Here is a 20,573-nt window from a genome sequence, read left to right on the forward strand (position 1 = left end):
CAGACAGAGTATGCAGCGTAGCGCACCGTACGCGATTGACGCCACATGAAGGAAGGGAGATAAACGCGCAAAACACTGCAGAAGATAAGGAAAAGTTACTGGGAATGGATGTACAGAAAAACCATAAAAACGAAAATTGGTTCACCGCGCCGTGCTTAGACTTAGAGCACGTGTTCAAAATTTTCATCGACCGGATTGTGTCCGGGGTCTACCTGAATATGGCCACCAAATTTGAAGCAGATCCATCGAGAACTTTGGCCGTGCATCGCGGACACACGGACACACACAAGCCGTATATATAGTTGTAGATACACAGGAATTTGTTTTGTGAATAATTGTTTCTTTGAAGTTAAAACTTGAATTGAAATACTTTGTGACAACTCCGCAATGTGTTTTATTTCCAGATATGAATAATTAACCATGTGGTGTTTCACTTTTTATGATAGTTGATACTAATTCTCAATCTCATAGTGGGTTTTATTTTACATGTCTGCGATTGGTGCTGTGAATATGTTAATTAGTGTCAGTTTGTTACCTTGCGTCTAAACTGAAGTTACAGTTACCTTGAAACTGAGGATTTCAGCTACTCCTAATTGCTACATTTTGTTTTCTGGATGGTAAAACTGCTTGTTTGTGGCATATGTGTCAGTTCCTGTTTGTGGCATTTGTGTCAGTTCCCACATTTTCTTGCAGAATATCTGAACACAAGGATGGCTTACATTGTTAGTGTTACAGGCTTATTTTCTGCCTCTTTGGCTGCAGCACAAGGAGGCAGACCATGCTAAATTTAGCACCCATCCCTCTCCTCGCAAAAGCTGAAAGCTATATCGCCTGAGTCAGCTATGGCTGATCAGTATGCAGTCTTAGCTGTCATATAATCGCAATTCATTTTCTTGCAGAGTGACTAAAAACAACTACAAGCATGGATTCACAGGCGCATGTAGCAAGCCTTCACTTTGAGAGACTCCATGCTCTTTGCAGATTATGTGGAGCAAGATCGAGGAGAAAGTATGGTTCTCGCCCAGCATCGTTGTGCATTAAGTACAAGTCGGATCTAGCAAAGTTTTACGGCCTGACAATTGCAGAAGAAACAAGTGTCAATTTTTTCTCAAGGACTTTTTGTTCAAAATGTTATGGTCGACTGGCAAAAATTAAATTGTCTGAGAACCCGTCTGAAGTCAGTCTCCTGACAGCCTTTGTCCAACTTGAAAATACAAAACATCTATGGACACCATTTGACCCAACTTTGAAAATGACCGACTGCTCTGTGTGTTGTGAATTTGCAAAACAGTCAACAGGAGGGAGACCTGTCCATCCTAACAAGAAATTCAAAAAAATGCACCAGCAAATTGCTTCCACCAGTGCCTGTCACACTGACGTTTCTGACGATGCTCATTTCAAAGCTCAAGCCTCATCATCTCCACACAAGACTGTTAAGGAGCGTGTGTTTGATTACCTGTCAGCTGGCAACAAAGTAAGCCAGAGTGAAATCAGTGGATGTCTGTCCTCCACAGTCAGGGACTCTTTCCCCATTCCAGAAACACCAATGCCCCAGCCACAATCACAAACAGCGAAAGACATTCCCACGGTTAAACTTCGCCCAGCCGAACAACTGCAGGCTCCCCTTACAAAAGAAGAAGAGGCCTACTTCGCCCGATTGATGTGTATCAAATTGGCACAGTCAGGTGACACTGAGCAGATAGTCAGATGTAAGACAAGAGGACAACCAATAATCTTACAGAAGGTTGACAATCCAAGAAAAACATCGCCCCTTGCACTTGCACCTTCTCCTCCGAGAAAGAGACGAGCAAAACATCTCAAGAAAATGCGTACAAAGTTTTCTGGTTCTTCAGCTGACGACTCTGCAAAACAACACAGCACAGAACTGGAACCAACCACAAAGAAAACTGAAGCGATCGATATCTTGAAAGGTGGCTGGTTGTGAAAAAGTACAGAATTTTTCCAAATAGGCAACAAAATGCAAGCCTGAGCTTGTAGTTGTGTTCAGTCGGGCAAAGGAAGCCGAGAAAAATTTCTAGGGTTTTGGCATCACAATTGACAGCAAAAGGAATCAAAACTTGACAAATATAAAAAGAAACGGTTTCAGAAAGATCTCAATTTTTATGTGTGGCAATGTTTGTGTGGACCAAAATTACCTTTCTTATTATACTAGGATAAGTAATACTGGCAGTAATATAAATAGTAGGGGAAGGTTGCCCAATACGGACCACATTTTGTTGCTCGCTGATAATGATAACTAGCTTGTTTTCTTGTGAAGAAGTTTCATTTTGTGTATGGTAGTCCTCTCTTAGGTTAACAGTTAGGCCTAATTGGAGTGAATTAGCTTTGATAGCCATTCAGCAAAAATAAGAAATTAAGAAAAATTCACAACAGGTCCATAATACTATTTTATATGGACCAGTGGAGATGCCTTCACGAATCACTGTAAAACGCCCCATATACTTCAAAATCAAATGATAGAGCTTAATATTATAGTGTGAAACGTCTACTGCAAGTCAGACTAATTTAAAGATGCTTTAGATTTATCTGTTTTAGGTTGATGAGAGCATTATTTGAAGAACAACAGGAAACAAAAAAGGTTTAAAAGAAAAAAGTGATAATTAAATTAAATAATAATAATAATAATAAAGATAGCTTATATAGCGCCGCTTCACAAATTTAACTATGCTCTTAGCGCTGTACATCGAGATATAACAATTTCAATAATATAAATACAAAGATGATATTATAATAATACACATTTACAAATATCACTCACGTGCATACATCCTCGTGCACACCACGCGCATACACACTCCCACTCATTAACAAGTGCTTCCATCCCCCTGCCACTGAGATGTTCAACTTCCATGAAAAAAAGACTACTTGATATCTTTTTTTGAAATCTTGAGGGCTAGTTTTAGATCATTTTCAGCAAGCTTCTTGATGTATTAATGAAAATTACTTTAGCTTTTATTTTCTTCGATTTGTCGACAGTGATATCAAAATCTCGACCTCCGGTCTCGATTTTAATATCGCTGTCTCAACAGACTATAGCAGAATATTGGGTACTATAACAGTGATACTTACCTTATGGGACACACTCACAATAGCATTCAACAACATAAAAAGACCCTTACAGATCTCTTTAATTGCTAATTAGCATGCATAAACCACAGGCACACACCAGTTCTTGTGGTTTATTCAACCCACGAGCCATCGGGGCCCCGAGTGACCCACTTTTTCATACATTCTACATGATCAATTTAGTCGTTTGCGCTTTCAATCCTACTCTATATCTGCAAGATCGAGAGCATGTTATTGTACACCTCTGAATCTAAAATACAATTCCAACACAACGCTATGACATTTTAGAGCTGCAAGTTACACACACCAGTCAACCCATTCACTGAAACTTTAAGGTTCAATTGCTTGACAATATTTCATCCTTTCTAACTTTTGAAACTTCAAACTGTGCTGACTTCGTTTTGATGATAACAGAATTCTTTGGTTGTTTAACAATGTTTGTGTAACAAGCTCTTAATTTAGTATTTATATTTTAAAAGTTAGGTCTTGCGTCATAAGAAGACTTCCGATTTCTCTTGCCACAAGAAATCCGACTGTCAAAACTCAAAAATAAGTTCTTTGAAAAATGCTCGCTCTTTATGGAGGCCACCTCGGGTGTTCTCTTGTGGTAATTGTTTAAATGAAAGCGTGTTTGTAGTGTGTGTAAAGGCCTGACAGTGTCCGTGGCCAGAAACAGATGGTTTACGGGAGGCGGAGGGTGGCTTTAAAGGCACAGTAAGCCTCCCGTAAACCATCACAGATACTGTCAGGTTTTTACACACAGTACATGAACACCCTTCCATTTGAACGCTCACCGAACGGGAACATCCTGACTGCTTTCCGTCGAGAGAGAAATTTTCAAAGATTTTATTTTCGTGGACCATCTGTTCTACAATCAGACGCCTGATACAGTGGTTGCAAAACCGAAGAAGAAGAAGAATTAAATAATAAAACTGTTCGAAACTCAAACAGAACAAATGAGATGGAAACTCTGGAACTGGAAGTACGACTCGTAGTAGTATTACCAGAGTGTGTATGTACTTTTGTCAAGCGCAAAGAGCATAATTGTAAAGTTATGATGTTGCGCAATATAAATGCTCATTTATTATTATTATTATTATACTTATCCAAACCATATTTTGTAGACAGAGAAGAGTAATAGACTAATACTTTAGTCTTTACGTACGACAGAGTTAGACTGGTTCACTTCAGTGTTTGAGCGTTGTCCCAGACGTGGTGAGAGCAGAACTCACTTGAAGTTGAAGAATTCAAATTCAACCGGTCTAAATGGAACATTCACTGATTCAGAATCAAAGATTTCATTGTGTAGGAATCCGACTGACTGTGATCTTGTGTTCACTGTCAGTATGCTCGGTGGAGAAAAAAACCGTGATTAAAACAAATCCTAGATTACTTATTTTCACAAGCGCATCTCAAAGCTGATACAGTATTTTGGATGAACCATAGACCTAAATATAGGTCCCTGGATGAACCAATGGCAATGGTGTGTGGACTGGAGTACACTCATTTTTCTGAAAAGACATCAAGTATCTTTGAGAATACTCCAAGTGCAAAACAGGGGTTCCCATGGTCTGATATTGATAAATATCAAAATGCAATCATTTTAATATGTTTGCTCCCCAGCATGTCGTAAGAGGCGACTAACGGATTCTGTTTCTCTTTTTACCCTAGTTAAGTGTTTCTTGTATAGAATGTAGTCCATTTTTGTAAAGATTTTAGTCAAGCAGTATGTAAGAAATGTTAAGTCCTTTGTACTGGAAACTTGCATTCTCCCAGTAAGATAATACATTGTACTACGTTGCAAGCCCCTGGAGCAAATTTTTGATTTGTGCTTTTGTGAACAAGAAACAATTGACAAGTGGCTTTATCCCATCTCCCCCCTTTCCCCGTCGCGATATAACCTTCGTGGTTGAAAACGACGTTAAACACCAACTAAAGAAAAAGACCACAATTTTTGAACAAACTAATGCTTCCTAGCTGAACATGGCTGTTCCCTGGGTTTGTTTTCTGCCTGTTTGGTTGCAGCACAAGGAAGCAGACCATGCATGCTAATCCTATTCTAAGTACCCATCCCTCTCCTCACAAAAGCTGAAAGCTATCACCTGACACCTGAGTCAGCTGTGGCTATGATCAGTTCCCTTGTTATTTCTTGCTTTGTGTGTGTGTACACCTGTTTAATGTGTTTTAAATTGAGTTTGTGTTGTGTTCATGCATACAATGATACACTGTGAATGCATGATCACATGTTCTTTAAAGTAAAACTGAAAATCAAAAAGTGACCAGTCTACAATGTGTTTTTATTTCCAGATATAAAACCAGGTGTTGTGTATCTCTTTCTAATACTAGTAGTTGTACTGGTCATAGACATAATAATAATAATAAATGAGCATTTATATAGCGCAACATCATAACTTTTACAATTATAATGCTCTTTGCGCTTGACATAGTGAGTTTTGTACATGTCCTGGTTCATTGATGAGTGCTTGATAGAATGTCACCCTGCGTCTGAACCGAAATTTAAAACTTTCGATATGGTCAAGAGTACAGAATAGTGTCCAGTCTCTGTGACATGAGCATGACAAATATAATTTTGTCATAAAACAATCTTTTTTACTTAAATTGGAGCATATAGTTATCTTGATACTTCCTACCAAAAGAAATTTCAAATGGGCTATTTACTGAGTAGTATTTGAAGAAAATGTATTTGGTTTGCATGTAACGGTAACACCGTGACCCTTTCAATCAACATCAACTTAAAACAAATCCAGTTTAATTCCAGGTCTTTATTTAACTTTAACAGCCTGCTACAAGTGTACTTTCAATGATTAAATCATAACAACAGTGTTCTAGTCTGATACAGTATTGAAAACTGCATGTAACTGTTGCATGTACGTAACTTTACACAAAGCAGAACATTTGACTCACAATGTTAAAAAAGTAACATATTTAAGTAAAATAAACAAACAAAAAGTCTTCAAATATGTTAAGCCTTATCTTTATATTTAATTGTAAGAAGAAAAAGTTCATTTTTCCAATTTCTGAATTATGTTATAATGTACCATGCATTTACAACATCAGGCGTTCCTAATTTCAAGGTAAAATGACTAAGTAAATGTACTGTATTAAAGGCTCCTACATTGTCAAGGTATGAAATACTTCAGTTAAAGTATTAATTAAGGTTAAAGTATCCCAACAATTGTTTTACTCGTTTTAATGTATAAAATAGAAAACCTAGCAATACATGCATGTAACATAACACTGTGACCTATCCTTTTTCTTACCCATTTTTCACCAGAAAAAGAAATCCATCCAGAATTAAATGTTCTACAAGTAAATACATAGATATAAACATATTTCACATCCAAAAATGTGAGTCCAAGTGATAAAGGGAAAGAATAAATAACAAGAAAAGACGTATGCAAGTAACTTTACACCAACTAGTGCTATTTAAAGGTGAAATAATTGTTATACAGCCTCTTAATCACTTAAATCGTACTAGTAATTGAAGAAAACATTCTCTTAATATTGAATGACCTATTGAGTGCTTAAGACAGTGAAATAATTGAATTTAAGTGGATTCAGAGCCAGTTTTAGGCAACAAACAAAATATCCCGAATAAGGGAAAGGCAAACATACCCATTCAACTTTTGTTATTACTTCAGCTACACCTTAGTAATCAAAAGAGAAATACTCAAACAAAACAGCAAATGTTAGACAAAACATTGGGCAACAACCAAAAATGTCCTACCAACCAAACTTTGCTACCAACCAGCCTTTCCTATCTTTCAGATTGTAACTAGACAACAGCACAACATGAACTCAAAAACAAACATGAAGCTGCTAACCACAGATGTGGCACTGACAGATGGAATAGAAGAGCCTCTGCATACATGAAAATCAATGACAGTTTTGAAATATTAACAAAACAGCGTTCCACCCACTCGTATTATTTTTTATTGTTTTTTTTTATTATGGAGGGAATGCATCTAGGCTGGTTGACCTCATGCTAAACAAATACATGACAACAGTACAGCTTCAGAAATCTTAGTGCATGGGAACAAAGGGCCACACATAGAAGTCTGTTTGCTTTCACGCTGTTTCTTCAGGAAATGTACTTCTGCACCATCACCAATGAGGGCTTGAATCTGCAACACAAAATAACAAGAAATTCCGAGGTGATATTCAAAGCGTACCAGTTCCACATAACTAATCTCATGAAAATCATCAATTTGATTGAATTAAACATAAATTACCATGCATGTTAATATATTCGTGTACATTTAAACAAAAACTAGTATCATCGGTACTAAAACAAACAAAAAAAATAAATCCCCAGTGCCTCAATTCTCACAATTTCTTCCTGAATGTATTGAAGTCCTTGTACTCTTACCCCTGGAAATGCAGGTCACAGTATTGTCAGCTGAGTCCACACCACTCTGTTCTGCAAACTTCACTGGATGTTGTCTCAGTTGATAGTGTCCAGGGAAGGAAGAAAATTTAAAAAAAATTAAATGCTGGACCGATGAAACAAACTTTTTTGTGTCCTGAAATAGCATTCCTAATGCTGTTGATCATGTGTGTGTTATGTTACATTGTGATTCAAACACATACTGTTAAAACTCATCCTAATACATAATTATTCACTCTTAGTCTGAAAACACTCACCTTCTTTGTGAATTTTTGTTTTTACCGAGTAAAGTTACATTCAAGCAATAGATTAAGTGGGTTTTTGTTTGTTTGTTGACCTGCATTAAACCATATCTTGGTTGTTAAGCAGCCTTAAAAAAAGCATCCACAGAAAAGAAAGAAAAGATAATAAACTATGTTGACGGCAATTTTTACTCATACATGTAACTTAACACCGAATAATCCCTTAGTCTATGATTATGTTTGTGTTATGTGACATTCAAACACATGTTTAAAAAAAATGCTTGTACTAAATGATCCACTCTTTGAACATTATAGTGTGCAATTAGTGTGCACAAAAATGTGAAATTCTTCAAGATACGTTTGAAAGTAACTTTACACAAAACCTATGGTGTCATGTTACATGCAAACACCTTTAATCTATTTTGAAGCATTAAACAGTTTGAAAAGCAAAATTGTTGACTGTTTCCATCCAGTCACCTTTCAAAGTGGGATTGAACCAGTCAATGAAATCCTGAGTTCATCTTAGCAATGCCATTTGAAAATGTCAGTATGACTGCAGGTACATAACATGCATTTGTCGTGTTAAGTTACTTGCATGCACGTTTTTACTGCATGTAACATAATGCACAATTATAATTCAAATGTTACCATGAAGCAAACAATTCATTTGTATTAAAAAGCTCCTATTCAATAGATTTTGCTATACCAAACTTGTGTGATGAAAAATACATGAGTGTAACTTAACACCACTCTTTATGGAGTAAAGTTACATACAAACACATATATCACTAAAACATCCCTTGTGCAGGCGAAAACACAAACTGAAGTTAAAGATCGCCATTCAAAACGCATCATCTTGAAAAATCAGACAGGTACTTGCAGATTCAGTTTCCATCAACAAGGTGATAGTTAGCATGTAACTTTACACGGGCATGTTGTCACTGTGATTGCGTTAGGTTACGTACGAACAGAACATTCAAACTTGGGTTTAAGATCGTACCAGGGCCATCCACATTCATCGAGAATGCAAATGTTCAGATTATTCAGGGATCGCGTTTACCGGTAATTTCCGGTATTTTACCGGTTAAGATTCGCCAATACCGGAAAAAAAAGTGGATGTCGGTCAGACGTACCGATTGTTATTTGGTTTGACCGGTAAAATAAAAAGTAGTAATTACAAAAATCGTTTGTCAGTACGAGGGAGAGAGAGAGAGAGAGAGAGAGAGAGAGAGAGAGAGAGAGAGAGAGAGAGATTTGGATGGCTTGTTGTGACAGCGCTACAATGTTGCGATTATGTCTCCATTGATGACACTTGATGTCAAGGTGTCAAACATGACCTCAAAAATAACAAGGAGGCGAGCTCCGAAATGTCTTTCAGTACGATTGTGCCAGATCTAAAGTATTAGCTAGCAGATTATTTGAGCAATGTAGGTGGTCAGGGAGCGAAGAAATCTTTCTTGTCGCCGAGAAAAAGATCTACACACACAGACATCATACTTTTCGCGCCATTTCTTTCGGTTTCCGGTCCATCGTAAAATCTTTCAGTTTATGAGAAACTGAAAGACAATAAGGGACGGCGTCTAACTATAGCCGACATAGCATCATACCGGGAAATCACGTACTCACACCAGCTTAGATCTTTGTCTACATACAGTTGATTATTGTGAGGCGAAAGTGAAACTGTAACAGTAAGTAACTAGTGAGTAAGTCTTCCAGTTGCGTGATTACTATTTGCTTTCCTATTTTATTTCGGAAGTCTCTCTCTCTCTCTCTCTCTCTCTCTCTCTCTCTCTCTCTCTCTCTCTCTCTCTCTCTCTCTCTCTCTCTCTCTCTCACAGCGGCTGGAGTGTGTCACTGTGAAGTTGTGCGACAGTTGCTTTGAGGGGGGGGGGGGGGGGGGACAGCGGCTGCTGATGTGTCACTGTCAAGTTGTGCGACAGTTGCTTTGAGGGGGGGGGGGGGGGGGGGGGGAACGTCCGCATATCACTGACATTGATAAACATTGATTTAATGTATTGTAAGTCATTGTTTGTCTTTTACTGGTTGCCTTGGCAAGCTTACCGATTTTCGTGAGAGCCTTGTAGCCAGCTCATGACGTCATACCGGTTTGAAAAATACCTAGCGCGATCACTGTTATTGCATATTTGTTTTCCTTTAAAATTTCCCCGATCTAAAATGAATGCAGCACTTGCTTGTACGTAACGTTAACGATATGTACTTTCGTGTTAAGTTACAATCACGCGTCAAGATGGTAAAAAAATGGTAAGTCGTAACAATTTTTTTTAATCCTTCGAGATCTCACAACACTACGTCCAAAATTGGTCTTCTCGCTAAAAAACATGTAAAAATCATTCTCCTAAAGCAAACATATTCACGCATGTAACATTAAAAACAGTAACACCAAAAGTAAGCATGGTCACTCACAAACATGTGCTCATAACAAATCAACAAACATTTTCCACAATTCCAAATGCGACTAAGATAACCCCTGCTAACACTGTTTTCACGTTCATGCCGTTGTTCATAAAAATGATAATGTATTTTGGTCACTTTACTTGCATTTCATGTCTTTCACTGACAAAACTGCATGAACGTAACCATAAACAGCAAAACTTACCTCATGCTTTTTCGCCACAATGATCCATCAATGCTTCGACCAAAACAGCATGTGACCAGCTCTTTTGTAAACAATATTCAAAATGGCCGCCGCTTACGCAAAATCTCGTTCACGTCCTAGTGAGGGATCGTTTTTTGTTGCATGCGCGTAACATAACATTTACGCGGTTTTCAATTATTTTTCCCTTGGACTGCTATGTAGAGTGGAATCAAGAAACCGCTTAAAGTCCTATGCCGAAATGAAGGCAGCGACAGAAGCTTTAAAATCATGCTGTTTCCCACCTACGCGAGACTTCCAACTCGTTGTTAAAATGAAGACGAACTCGGTACGAAAAACTAACGCGACGGTTACGCGCAAACAGCCGTCCTTTGAACGCAATTATACACATCGCCGGTCATTCGTTCGTCCTGACAGTAAACCTGCATTGAACTGTTTTGTCTTTCATAACATGATATGATTGATTCAGTTTCAAATTGTCTCTGGTAAAGCGAACATGCAGCTTCAAAGTGTAGTGTGTGAATTGTGTCACGTTTCGCGTTTCGCCGACAACCGACTTTTTCGAACTAATCCACAGATATATAACTCAACAGACACAGATTTGAACACAAGAAGACATGCATATTGAAATCAACTTATTTTGAACAGATTAGAACAGGTTTGATTGAGGTGCATGTAGAATGGTTGCCTTTACAAGGCTAGTTTTGTGACCAACTCGTGATACAGGCACTCGACGTTCTGTTGTACTCTTGACCATATGCGAGTATGGGAATCAGTGAATAAGTTCTTTCCAGCAGAAGTGAATTTGTGGTTACTCCACATAATACTCAATAATAGTAACTACATGTAATACATTTTATTTTCTCAATTCTGGATGTTAAAACTGCTTATTCCCGGCATTTTTGACAATCCCCTTTATGATTTCCTGAATCAGTGAATGTGCTGTGAATGTTAATATCATTACCTTGCCTCTAAACCTAAGTTTTAGTAACCTTCAAACTTGGATTGCATTGTTTAAATGACAGTTCTTTTCGACTTACGGAAGTAAAATACTCGGCAGCATGTTTTATTTTATAGATGGTAAAACTAAAAGTGAAACTGCTTGTTTTTACCATTTGTGTCAGCTTAGTTCCCACATTTTCTTGCAGAGTGACTGAAAACAACAACAAGCATGGATTCACAGACGTCACAGTCGCACGAGGAAAGCCTTCACTTTGAGAGACTCCACGCTCTTTGCAGAATATGTGGAGAAAGATCGAGGAAAAGGTACGATTCTCGCCCACCAATATTGTGCATAAAGTATGAGTCAGATCTAGCAAAGGTTTACGGCCTGAAAGTTGCAGAAGAAACAAGTGTCGGTTCTTTCTCGAGGACTTTTTGTTTAAATTGTTATACTCGACTGACAAGGCTCAGAGCGTCTGACAACCCGTCTGAAGCAAATCTCAAGACAGTCTTTGACCAACTTGAAAGTGCAAAACATCTCTGGACACCATTTGACCCATCTTTAAAAGTGACAGACTGTTCTGTATGTTGTGAATTTGCAAAACAGTCAATAGGAGGGCGACCTATCAAACCTTGCAATAAGTTCAAAAAAGTGCACATAGTTTCCGACCAGCAAATTGCTTCCACCAGTGCCAGTCACACTGACGTTTCTGACGACGCTCATTTCAAAGCTCAAGCGTCGTCATCTCCACACAAGACTGTTAAGGAGCGTCTTTCAGATTTCGTGTCTGCTCGCGAAGAAGTAAACCAGAGTGATATCAGTGGATGTGTGTCCTTTACAGGCAGCGACTCTTTCACCATTCCAGAAACATCAACGCTACGGCCACAACCACAAACAGCTAAAGACATTCCCACTTGCTCGCCTGTGTATATTCCAGAAACATCAACGCCACAACCACAAACAGCAAAAGACGTTCCCACTTGCACGCCTGTGTTTATTCCAGGAACATCAACGCCCCGGCCACAACCACTAACAGTGACAGACATTCCCACTTACACACCTTTGATAGTGTATATTCCGGCAACATCAACACCCTGGCAACAACCACAAACAGCGATAAACATTCCCACTTACACGCCTTTGATAGTGTATATTCCATCAACATCAACGCCCGGGCCACAACCACAAACAGCGAAAGACATTCCCTCCTGCACGCCTGAGTATATTCCAGAAACATCAACGCCCCGGCCACAACCACAAACAGCAAAAGAAATTCCCACTTGCACGCCTGAGTATATGCCAGAAACATCAACACCCCGACCACAACCACAAACAGCGAAAGAAATTCCCACTTGCACGCCTGAGTATATGCCAGAAACATCAACGCCCCGACCACAACCACAAACAGCGAAAGAAATTCCCCCTTGCACGCCTGAGTATATGCCAGAAACATCAACGCCCCGACCACAACCACAAACAGCGAAAGAAATTCCCACTTGCACGCCTGAGTATATTCCAGAAACATCAACGCCCCGACCACAACCACAAACAGCGAAAGAAATTCCCACTTGCACGCCTGAGTATATGCCAGAAACATCAACGCCCCGACCACAACCACAAACAGCGAAAGAAATTCCCACTTGCACGCCTGAGTATATTCCAGAAACATCAACGCCCCGACCACAACCACAAACAGCGAAAGAAATTCCCACTTGCACGCCTGAGTATATTCCAGAAACATCAACGCCCCGACCACAACCACAAACAGCGAAAGAAATTCCCACTTGTGCACCTGAAGAGTCACATTTTGTCAAATCTCCTTTAAAAACAAAAACAGATAAACTTCGCCCAGCCAGACAACTGCAAGCTCCCCTTACAGAAGAAGAAGAGGCCTACTTCGCCCATTTGGTGTGTATCAAATTGGAACAGTCAGGTGACACTGAGCAGACAATCAGATGTAAGACAGGAGGACAACCAATAAACTTACAGAAGGTTGACAATCCAAGGAAAACATCGCCCCTTGCACTTGCACCTTCTCCTCCGAGAAAGAGACGAGCAAAACAACTCAAGAAAACGCTTTCTGGTTCTTCAGCTGACTACTCTGTGAAACAAGACGGCACAGAACTGAAACTTACTACGAACGAAACTGAAGCGATATCTTGAAAAGTGGCTGGTTGTGAACAACTCAACAAGTATACATTTCTTCCAAATAGGCAACAAAAATGCAAGCCCAGCTTGTAGTTGTGCATGTACTCAGTTGGGCAAAACAATGGAAGCCGAGAACAATTCAAAGAGTGTCTGCATCAAAATTGACAGCGAAAGGAAAAAGTAACAGTTCCAGAAAGATCTCAATTTTTATGTGTGGCAATGTTTATGTGGACCAGAATTACCTTTCTTATTATACTAGGACAAGAATACTGGCATTAGAGCATCACTGAAGTTGAGTGAAGAAAACATTTGTTGCATTTGTGGATGATTTGATGACTTAATTTGTCAGTGATGTCAACATCTCTTGAACCAGAAAAACAAGCTGACCTGGCATGAAAATATTCCAAAAGATGAAGTTTTGGTCAAAGCGGGAGGTGACCGTGTCACCCCAGCGTACCACAGACGATTCTTTATTGGCAACCATTGCAACAGGTACCTCAACGAGGCAGTGATCAAAGATCCAGGGGATTATTTAGTCCGCAAGATGTTTGTAGTCACTGACGACCGCAACTTACGTAATGCTGTGGACACTGTCAAAAATCAGTTCGTGGGCCTGAACAGACTCTACTTCCTGTAATTACAGGATAATGCAACGCAGCTTTTGGTGAGTGCTGCATGTGTAGCAGATGACTCATATGCCATAGATTGATGAAACAAATCTCCACAACTACAAGTTATCTTGTTCTTCCATCCTGTCCCCCCTCTTACTTTCTCTCCCTCCCTCCCTCTCTCTCTCTCTCTCTAATTATCATACATGCATGTATACACACCCCCTCTCTCTAATTCACATGTATGCATGTAATGATCATGTATACACTCTAATTTGCATGCATGTATCTCTAATTCAAATGCGCACACACACACACACACATGCACACACACACACACCTCTTTCTCTCTGTCACTCACCCATGATATTTATCTTATGTGTATGTTAGCCCACCTGTCCGTTGTGTATGTTAGCCCACCTGTCCGTTGTGTATGTTAGCCCACCTGTCCGTTGTGTATGTTAGCCCACCTGTCCGTTGTGTATGTTAGCCCACCTGTCCGTTGTGTATGTTAGCTCACCTGTCCATTGTGTATGTTGGCCCACCTGTCCGTTGTGTATGTTAGCCCACCTGTCCGTTGTGTATGTTAGCCCACCTGTCCGTTGTGTATGTTAGCCCACCTGTCCGTTGTGTATGTTAGCCCACCTGTCCGTTGTGTATGTTAGCCCACCTGTCCGTTGTGTATGTTAGCCCACCTGTCCGTTGTGTATGTTAGCCCACCTGTCCGTTGTGTATGTTAGCCCACCTGTCCATTGTGTATGTTAGCCCACCTGTCCGTTGTGTATGTTAGCCCACCTGCCCGTTGTGTATGTTAGCCCACCTGTCCGTTGTGTATGTTAGCCCACCTGTCCGTTGTGTATGTTAGCCCACCTGCCCGTTGTGTATGTTAGCCCACCTGTCCGTTGTGTATGTTAGCCCACCTGTCCGTTGTGTATGTTAGCCCACCTGCCCGTTGTGTATGTTAGCCCACCTGCCCGTTGTGTATGTTAGCCCACCTGTCCGTTGTGTATGTTAGCCCACCTGTCCGTTGTGTATGTTAGCCCACCTGTCCGTTGTGTATGTTAGCCCACCTGTCCGTTGTGTATGTTAGCCCACCTGTCCGTTGTGTATGTTAGCCCACCTGCCCGTTGGTTTGCTCTTTGTCTGTTTCATTGTTGGTGACTGTTTTCACACCATTTTCTTTTACCATTTTGTGTATGGGTTGATGGCCTTCACAAATGAAATATTTGTCAGTGTCAGTCTCTCTTACTTAGTCTTACTCCCCCCCCACCTCTTGCTCATTCTCCAATTGACAGGCATGCATGTAGCTATTGTACACACACACCACTGTTTGAAAAAGTATTTAATCTTATTTGTTTCATTTTTTTACTGATATAATTATGTGTTTGTGTTAATTTTTTTTACTGTAGGCTACTGTGCTTTATTTGACTTGTTGTCCATTTGACTGTATTTAACGTTTTCTGTTCGCATCAGGAGATAGATGTTTCTTCTCTCTTTTTATCTTCTGGTGTGGTAGTGGTACTCGGTAGAATTTTGTATAACTGCTCTGTGCGCAATTTGCCAATTTCCTTTATTTCCTTTCTTAATGTGTTAAATTTCTTGAAATGTATGGTTGTAATTATTGTCAGTATGCTTTGTTTGTTCAATGTATGCATAAGAGAAATTGCATTCACGCGTGGCACAGCATAAATCCCAATGTTTCTGGTCCGCTGACCGGCGAAAAAAAAAGAATGACATTCTTCAAATTAGGGGCCACTGCGAGCTAGAGTACAGCGCTAATTCTTTGGTCTCTGACCCATAAAACTGTGCTGATGTGTCTCGCAACTCAGCATGATCTGTGCTGCACGGACAAAGTCTGTGGCGGTACAGCTACTACAGTGAGCTACTCACTAGCTAAAAGAGATCCCTTTTCTGCACTTGCTGGCGAAACTCACCCCTTCCCAGGCTAATTAGCGTAAGCCAGGAACAGCCGTGTGAAATGCAATCCTATATTCTGGATTGAGTCACAGAATGTTTCAGTTCACCAAATTGAAAAATAAGGGCGCACTCCATCTTTAAACTATTATCAATGAAAGGTTTAGATCAGGAATATAAATTATTGAATCAAAGAGAGAAAAGAATGTACATTTTGGATCTCAGAACTGACAGGCTAATTCAGTCTGTCGAATTTGAACTGTTTTCTGCAAAGCCAGATCTATCTGTGACAATGAAGAATAATGTATACAGTGGAACCCCCCTTTTAAGACACCCCCCCCCCCCCCAATTTAAGGCTCCCTCCCTTTTAAGACTTTTTTTTTCCTTCAGATTTTCTGTTCATAACCTCTGTAAATTTACCTCCATTTTAAGACTCCCTCCTTTTTAAGACCTGATTTTCTCAGATTATTTGGAGGTGGTAAAAAGGGGGTTCCACTGTACGACAGATGATAGAGAGTGAGAGTATTGTGTACAATTTGTTCAATTGGTTTACAGCAAGCGGCCAACAGCACCCAGGCTGGAGCCTCCACGAGCAGCCAGATGGCGCCACCTTTGTCACAGACACAGCAGAGTCAGGCGGAGAAAGTGGCCGCCACCATGGATCGTACTGAACTCAACAAGAAGGTAATTCAACAAATTTTAGTCGGTGAATGTAGCTCCAGCAGTAGCGTAGTGTAGAAACGATAAAGTTAGCTTTAAAAAAACAACTGCAGACAAATCTACTGACCTACTTCCCACCCCCCGCGGGTTAGGGGGAGTCCCATATTGGTTGGGACGAGAAAGAATTTACCCGATGCTACCCAGCATGTCGTAAGAGGCGACTAACGGTTCTGTTTCTCCTTTTACCCTTGTTAAGTGTTTCTTGTATAGAATATAGTCAATGTTTGTAAAGATTTGTCAAGCAGTATGTAAGAAATGTTAAGTCCTTTGTACTGGAAACTTGCATTCTCCCAGTAAGGTCATATATTGTACTAGGTTGCAAGCCCCTGGAGCAATTTTTGATTAGTGCTTTTGTGAACAAGAAACAATTAACAAGTGGCTCTATCCCATCTCCCTCCTTTCCCCTATCCCATCTCCCCCCTTTCCCCGTCGCGATATAACCTTGAATGGTTGAAAACGACGTTAAACACCAAATAAAGAAAGAGAAAGACCTACTTCCCGAAAGCCTACTCACCAAAAATCTGTGTTGGGCCAAAAAAAAATAGGTGTGGTTACGGTAACATAGCCAAAATAAATAGGGTAGGTAGGTAGGCAATCACTTTTTTTTTATTAACTTTTTTTTCTAATGTGTACAAATTAAACCTACTTGACAGGGAAATAAGTGTGTGACTCGGGCGCTTTCGCTTGCATTGCGTTTTTTGCACTCGGGTTTTTTTTTTTTTTTTTTTTTTTTTTTGACAAATGTAATAAAAAAGTTATAGGATCGGCCCCTAAAAATAGGGTAGGTCGGGTTACCGTAACCACACCTATTTTTAGGCCTTGGCAGGAGACATTTATGATAACTATGTGTGTGTGTCTGTTGGTATGTGTGTGTGTCTGTTTGTCTGTCAGTTGTTTTGTCTTAGGGCACCCACACACGCACGCACACACACACCACATGTGGGTGCGCGCCCACTCGATGTCGCCTTAATTATTTAGTTTTTCAATCGGTAGGCATGTCATCACCAGAGTGTATCATGACCCTTAATGTCTCTTTGTTTTTGGTTGAATTAGTGGCAGGTATGGCCAAATCGTCTGCCCGATCGCCAGGGGCGAGTACAAAATCCGCTGGGCTAGTAAAAACCACCTGGCAACTCTCCCGGCTGGCCAGTACAAATTCTTTTCCATGCAAAACTTTTGGTTGTAATATCGAGTTTCAATTAGCCATATAAACATGACAGATGCAGCAAATGTGGTATTTTGTACTGGGCCAGCAACATTTTTGGCGGGCTTGTAACTTTCTTGAAGTTGATCGCCCAGTTGGCAAGTTAAAATGTTGAGATTTGACCATCCCTGAGTGGATGGTTGCTTGATACCCCTGGGACTTTGTTTAATATAACATATAATATTTCCACAGGCCATATATATTGATAATAATAATGAGGATATTTATATAGTGCAAATCCTAATACAGTTTTAAGCGCCTTATTGACAGTAAATAAGCAACAACACTGATGGTGAGCTTACACTTGACCACCAAGCTTAAACACCAAAAGCAAATTAAAATTAAATTCCATTTCTTTTTTTTTTACTGTCTCTAGGTGGAAGAGCTGGTGCAGTACCTTTTGATTATGGACCAAAAGAAACTGCCCATCAAAAAACAAGGTATGCATTTGGTTGTGTGTGTGTGTCAATGTGCGTGCGCAAGTGTTGTTAACACTTACAGGCTTCATAGAGTCAAGTAAGTTTGTATGAAAATCAGGGACAGTTCAACAATGTATTCTTTAAGTTTAAAAGAAATCTCAGATTAAGCAGTGTTATGAAGATCACCATAGAATTATGCTATGATAGTACACAGCAATATTGTGCTAAAACTAACTGAGTTCCCTTTCCCCACAATAAAACAAGTTGAAATTGTTTGGATAGAGCCCCTTTCTACTGTGTCCTTTTTGCCTTGACACTATCAATCAATCAATCAATCAATCAATCAATCAATGAGTCTTATATCGCGCATATTCCGTGGGTACAGTTCTAGGCGCTCTGCAGTGATGCCGTGTGAGATGAAATTTTATACGGCCAGTAGATTGCAGCCATTTTGGCGCATATTTACCTTTCACGGCCTATTATTCCAAGTCACACGGGTATAGGTAGACAATTATTAACTGTGCCTAAGCAATTTTGCCAGGAAAGACCCTTTTGTCAATCGTGGGATCTTTAACATGCACACCCAATGTAGTGTACACGGGGGGAGGTTCGGACACCGAAGAGAGTCTGCACACAAAGTTGACTCTGTGAAATAAATTTCCGCCGAACCTGGGATCGAACTCACGCTGACAGCGGCCAACTGAATACAAATCCTGGGGGACATACAGCTACATCCAGCGTTGCCACTGGCAAACACTGCACAAACTATAAAGCAGAAGCAGAAGCTCTCATGCAGGCCGCCTCCTTCGTTCAGGACTCCGCAGACTCTTGCTACCAAGTTGTCTTCCTCTCGGACGCCCTTTCAGTCCTTCAGGCCCTAGAGAACGACAAACTCCCACAGCTGGCCAAAGCATTACAGATGGTCAGACAAACCAGAAGAGTTGTCCTCCAGTGGATACCAGCACACTGTGGGATACCAGGAAATGAAAGGGCAGATGAGCTGGCAAAAGAAGGAGCCGTGGAAGACCAACCTGAAAACAGTGTCAGCTTTAGTGAGCAGAAGACAATCATCAAGGCATTGATGAGGCCAAGGACAAACAGAGATGACTACCACACAATGTCCAGAGAGCAGCAAGTCAACCTCATCAGGCTGCGTACTGGCCACAACAGGCTCAATGCTCACATGAACCGAAAGTTCAAGCTGGCGCCATCACCAACCTGTGCCTGCGGTCAAGAGGACCAAACAGCGGAACACATCTTACAGCGATGTCCCTTACTAGATGAGGAACGAAAAGAAGTGTGGCCGTCACCAACTCCCTTGCAGACCAAACTATACGGCAGTCGACAGGAGTTGGAGAAAACGACAACATTTATCACCAGTGCTGGACTGATTGTGTAACCTCTGCGAACGCCAAGAAGAAGAAGAAGAAGAATACAAATCCAGCGCGCTACCAACTGAGCTATATCCCCGCCCTTACACTAGTCTACAATAGGAGCAGTTGAAGCCAGCTTTTCATTTGATCGATTGTGCTTGTTGTAATGAGTGACAACTTTCGAGTATGATGTGCAAGAAATTAAAACAACAAAAGAATAACAATTTGAATGAGGCTTGGTGTCTGCAGCATATATATATATCTGGCAATATAAGATTAAACATGATTCACTGATGTTGAAATGTGCTTCATCAAGTTCATGACCCAACAAGGTGACTGCATGGCATACATTGTCGCTTTTTTCACAGACATCAACAAAATGGTGATGAAAGATGCCAGCAGAGCACTGCCTGTGGTGATTAAAAAGGCTTCCGAGCGTCTGTCACAGGTATGTCATCTGTTGCACTCAAGGTTAGACAAAGAACTGTTACGTATTATTTTTTCGGTGATCTGTTCAACATGTATTGTCATCTCAGCAAGTCTCCTCCATTGCTTGTACACATTGCAGTAGAAGATAGTTACCATGTATATAATGTATATTAATATGTAAAGCGCGGAGAGCACAGTTGTGGTTCGCGCTATATAAGCTCCCCATAATAATAATAATAATAATATCCTCCGAAAACGGCGTATGGCTGCCTAAATGGCGGGGTAAAAAACGGTCATACACGTAAAATTCCACTCGTGCAAAAAACACGAGTGTACGTGGGAGTTTCAGGCAGGTTTCACAGTATTGTGTTCAGCAATTTACTATTTACACACTCAAATTCTACAAAATAAATGTTGGCACACAATTCAAAGGACATGTTTTTCCAACAAAGTGAGTTTGTTAC

General features: G+C 40.3%; 1 protein-coding gene and 1 long non-coding RNA gene across 5 annotated transcripts in view; one reads left to right on the top strand and one right to left on the bottom strand.

Annotated features, from left to right (window-relative positions):
* Positions 1-20,573, top strand: part of LOC138965331 (non-structural maintenance of chromosomes element 3 homolog) — a 34,491-nt gene that overhangs the window by 1,644 nt on the left and 12,274 nt on the right. Inside the window, exons 2-6 of one of the 4 annotated variants that reach the window (XM_070337462.1) lie at positions 900-1,931; positions 11,500-11,617; positions 16,520-16,648; positions 18,265-18,328; positions 20,049-20,128. In XM_070337462.1, the coding sequence (XP_070193563.1) occupies positions 11,594-11,617; positions 16,520-16,648; positions 18,265-18,328; positions 20,049-20,128 (297 nt within the window). In that variant the 5' untranslated portion in view covers positions 900-1,931; positions 11,500-11,593. Of the gene's footprint in view, positions 1-899; positions 1,932-11,499; positions 11,618-11,661; positions 14,107-16,519; positions 16,649-18,264; positions 18,329-20,048; positions 20,129-20,573 lie in introns of those variants that run through there. The other 3 variants (XM_070337463.1, XM_070337464.1, XM_070337461.1) reach the window with 3 other exon arrangements.
* On the bottom strand, positions 5,856-8,775 carry LOC138965332 (uncharacterized). Its single transcript, XR_011455415.1, has 2 exons — positions 7,478-8,775; positions 5,856-7,232 (listed from the first exon to the last, which is right to left on the bottom strand). It is a non-coding gene; the product is annotated as an uncharacterized lncRNA (long non-coding RNA).

This window comes from Littorina saxatilis, linkage group LG4 (genome assembly GCF_037325665.1).
Source record: "Littorina saxatilis isolate snail1 linkage group LG4, US_GU_Lsax_2.0, whole genome shotgun sequence".
NCBI classification, from domain to species: Eukaryota; Metazoa; Mollusca; class Gastropoda; order Littorinimorpha; family Littorinidae; genus Littorina; species Littorina saxatilis.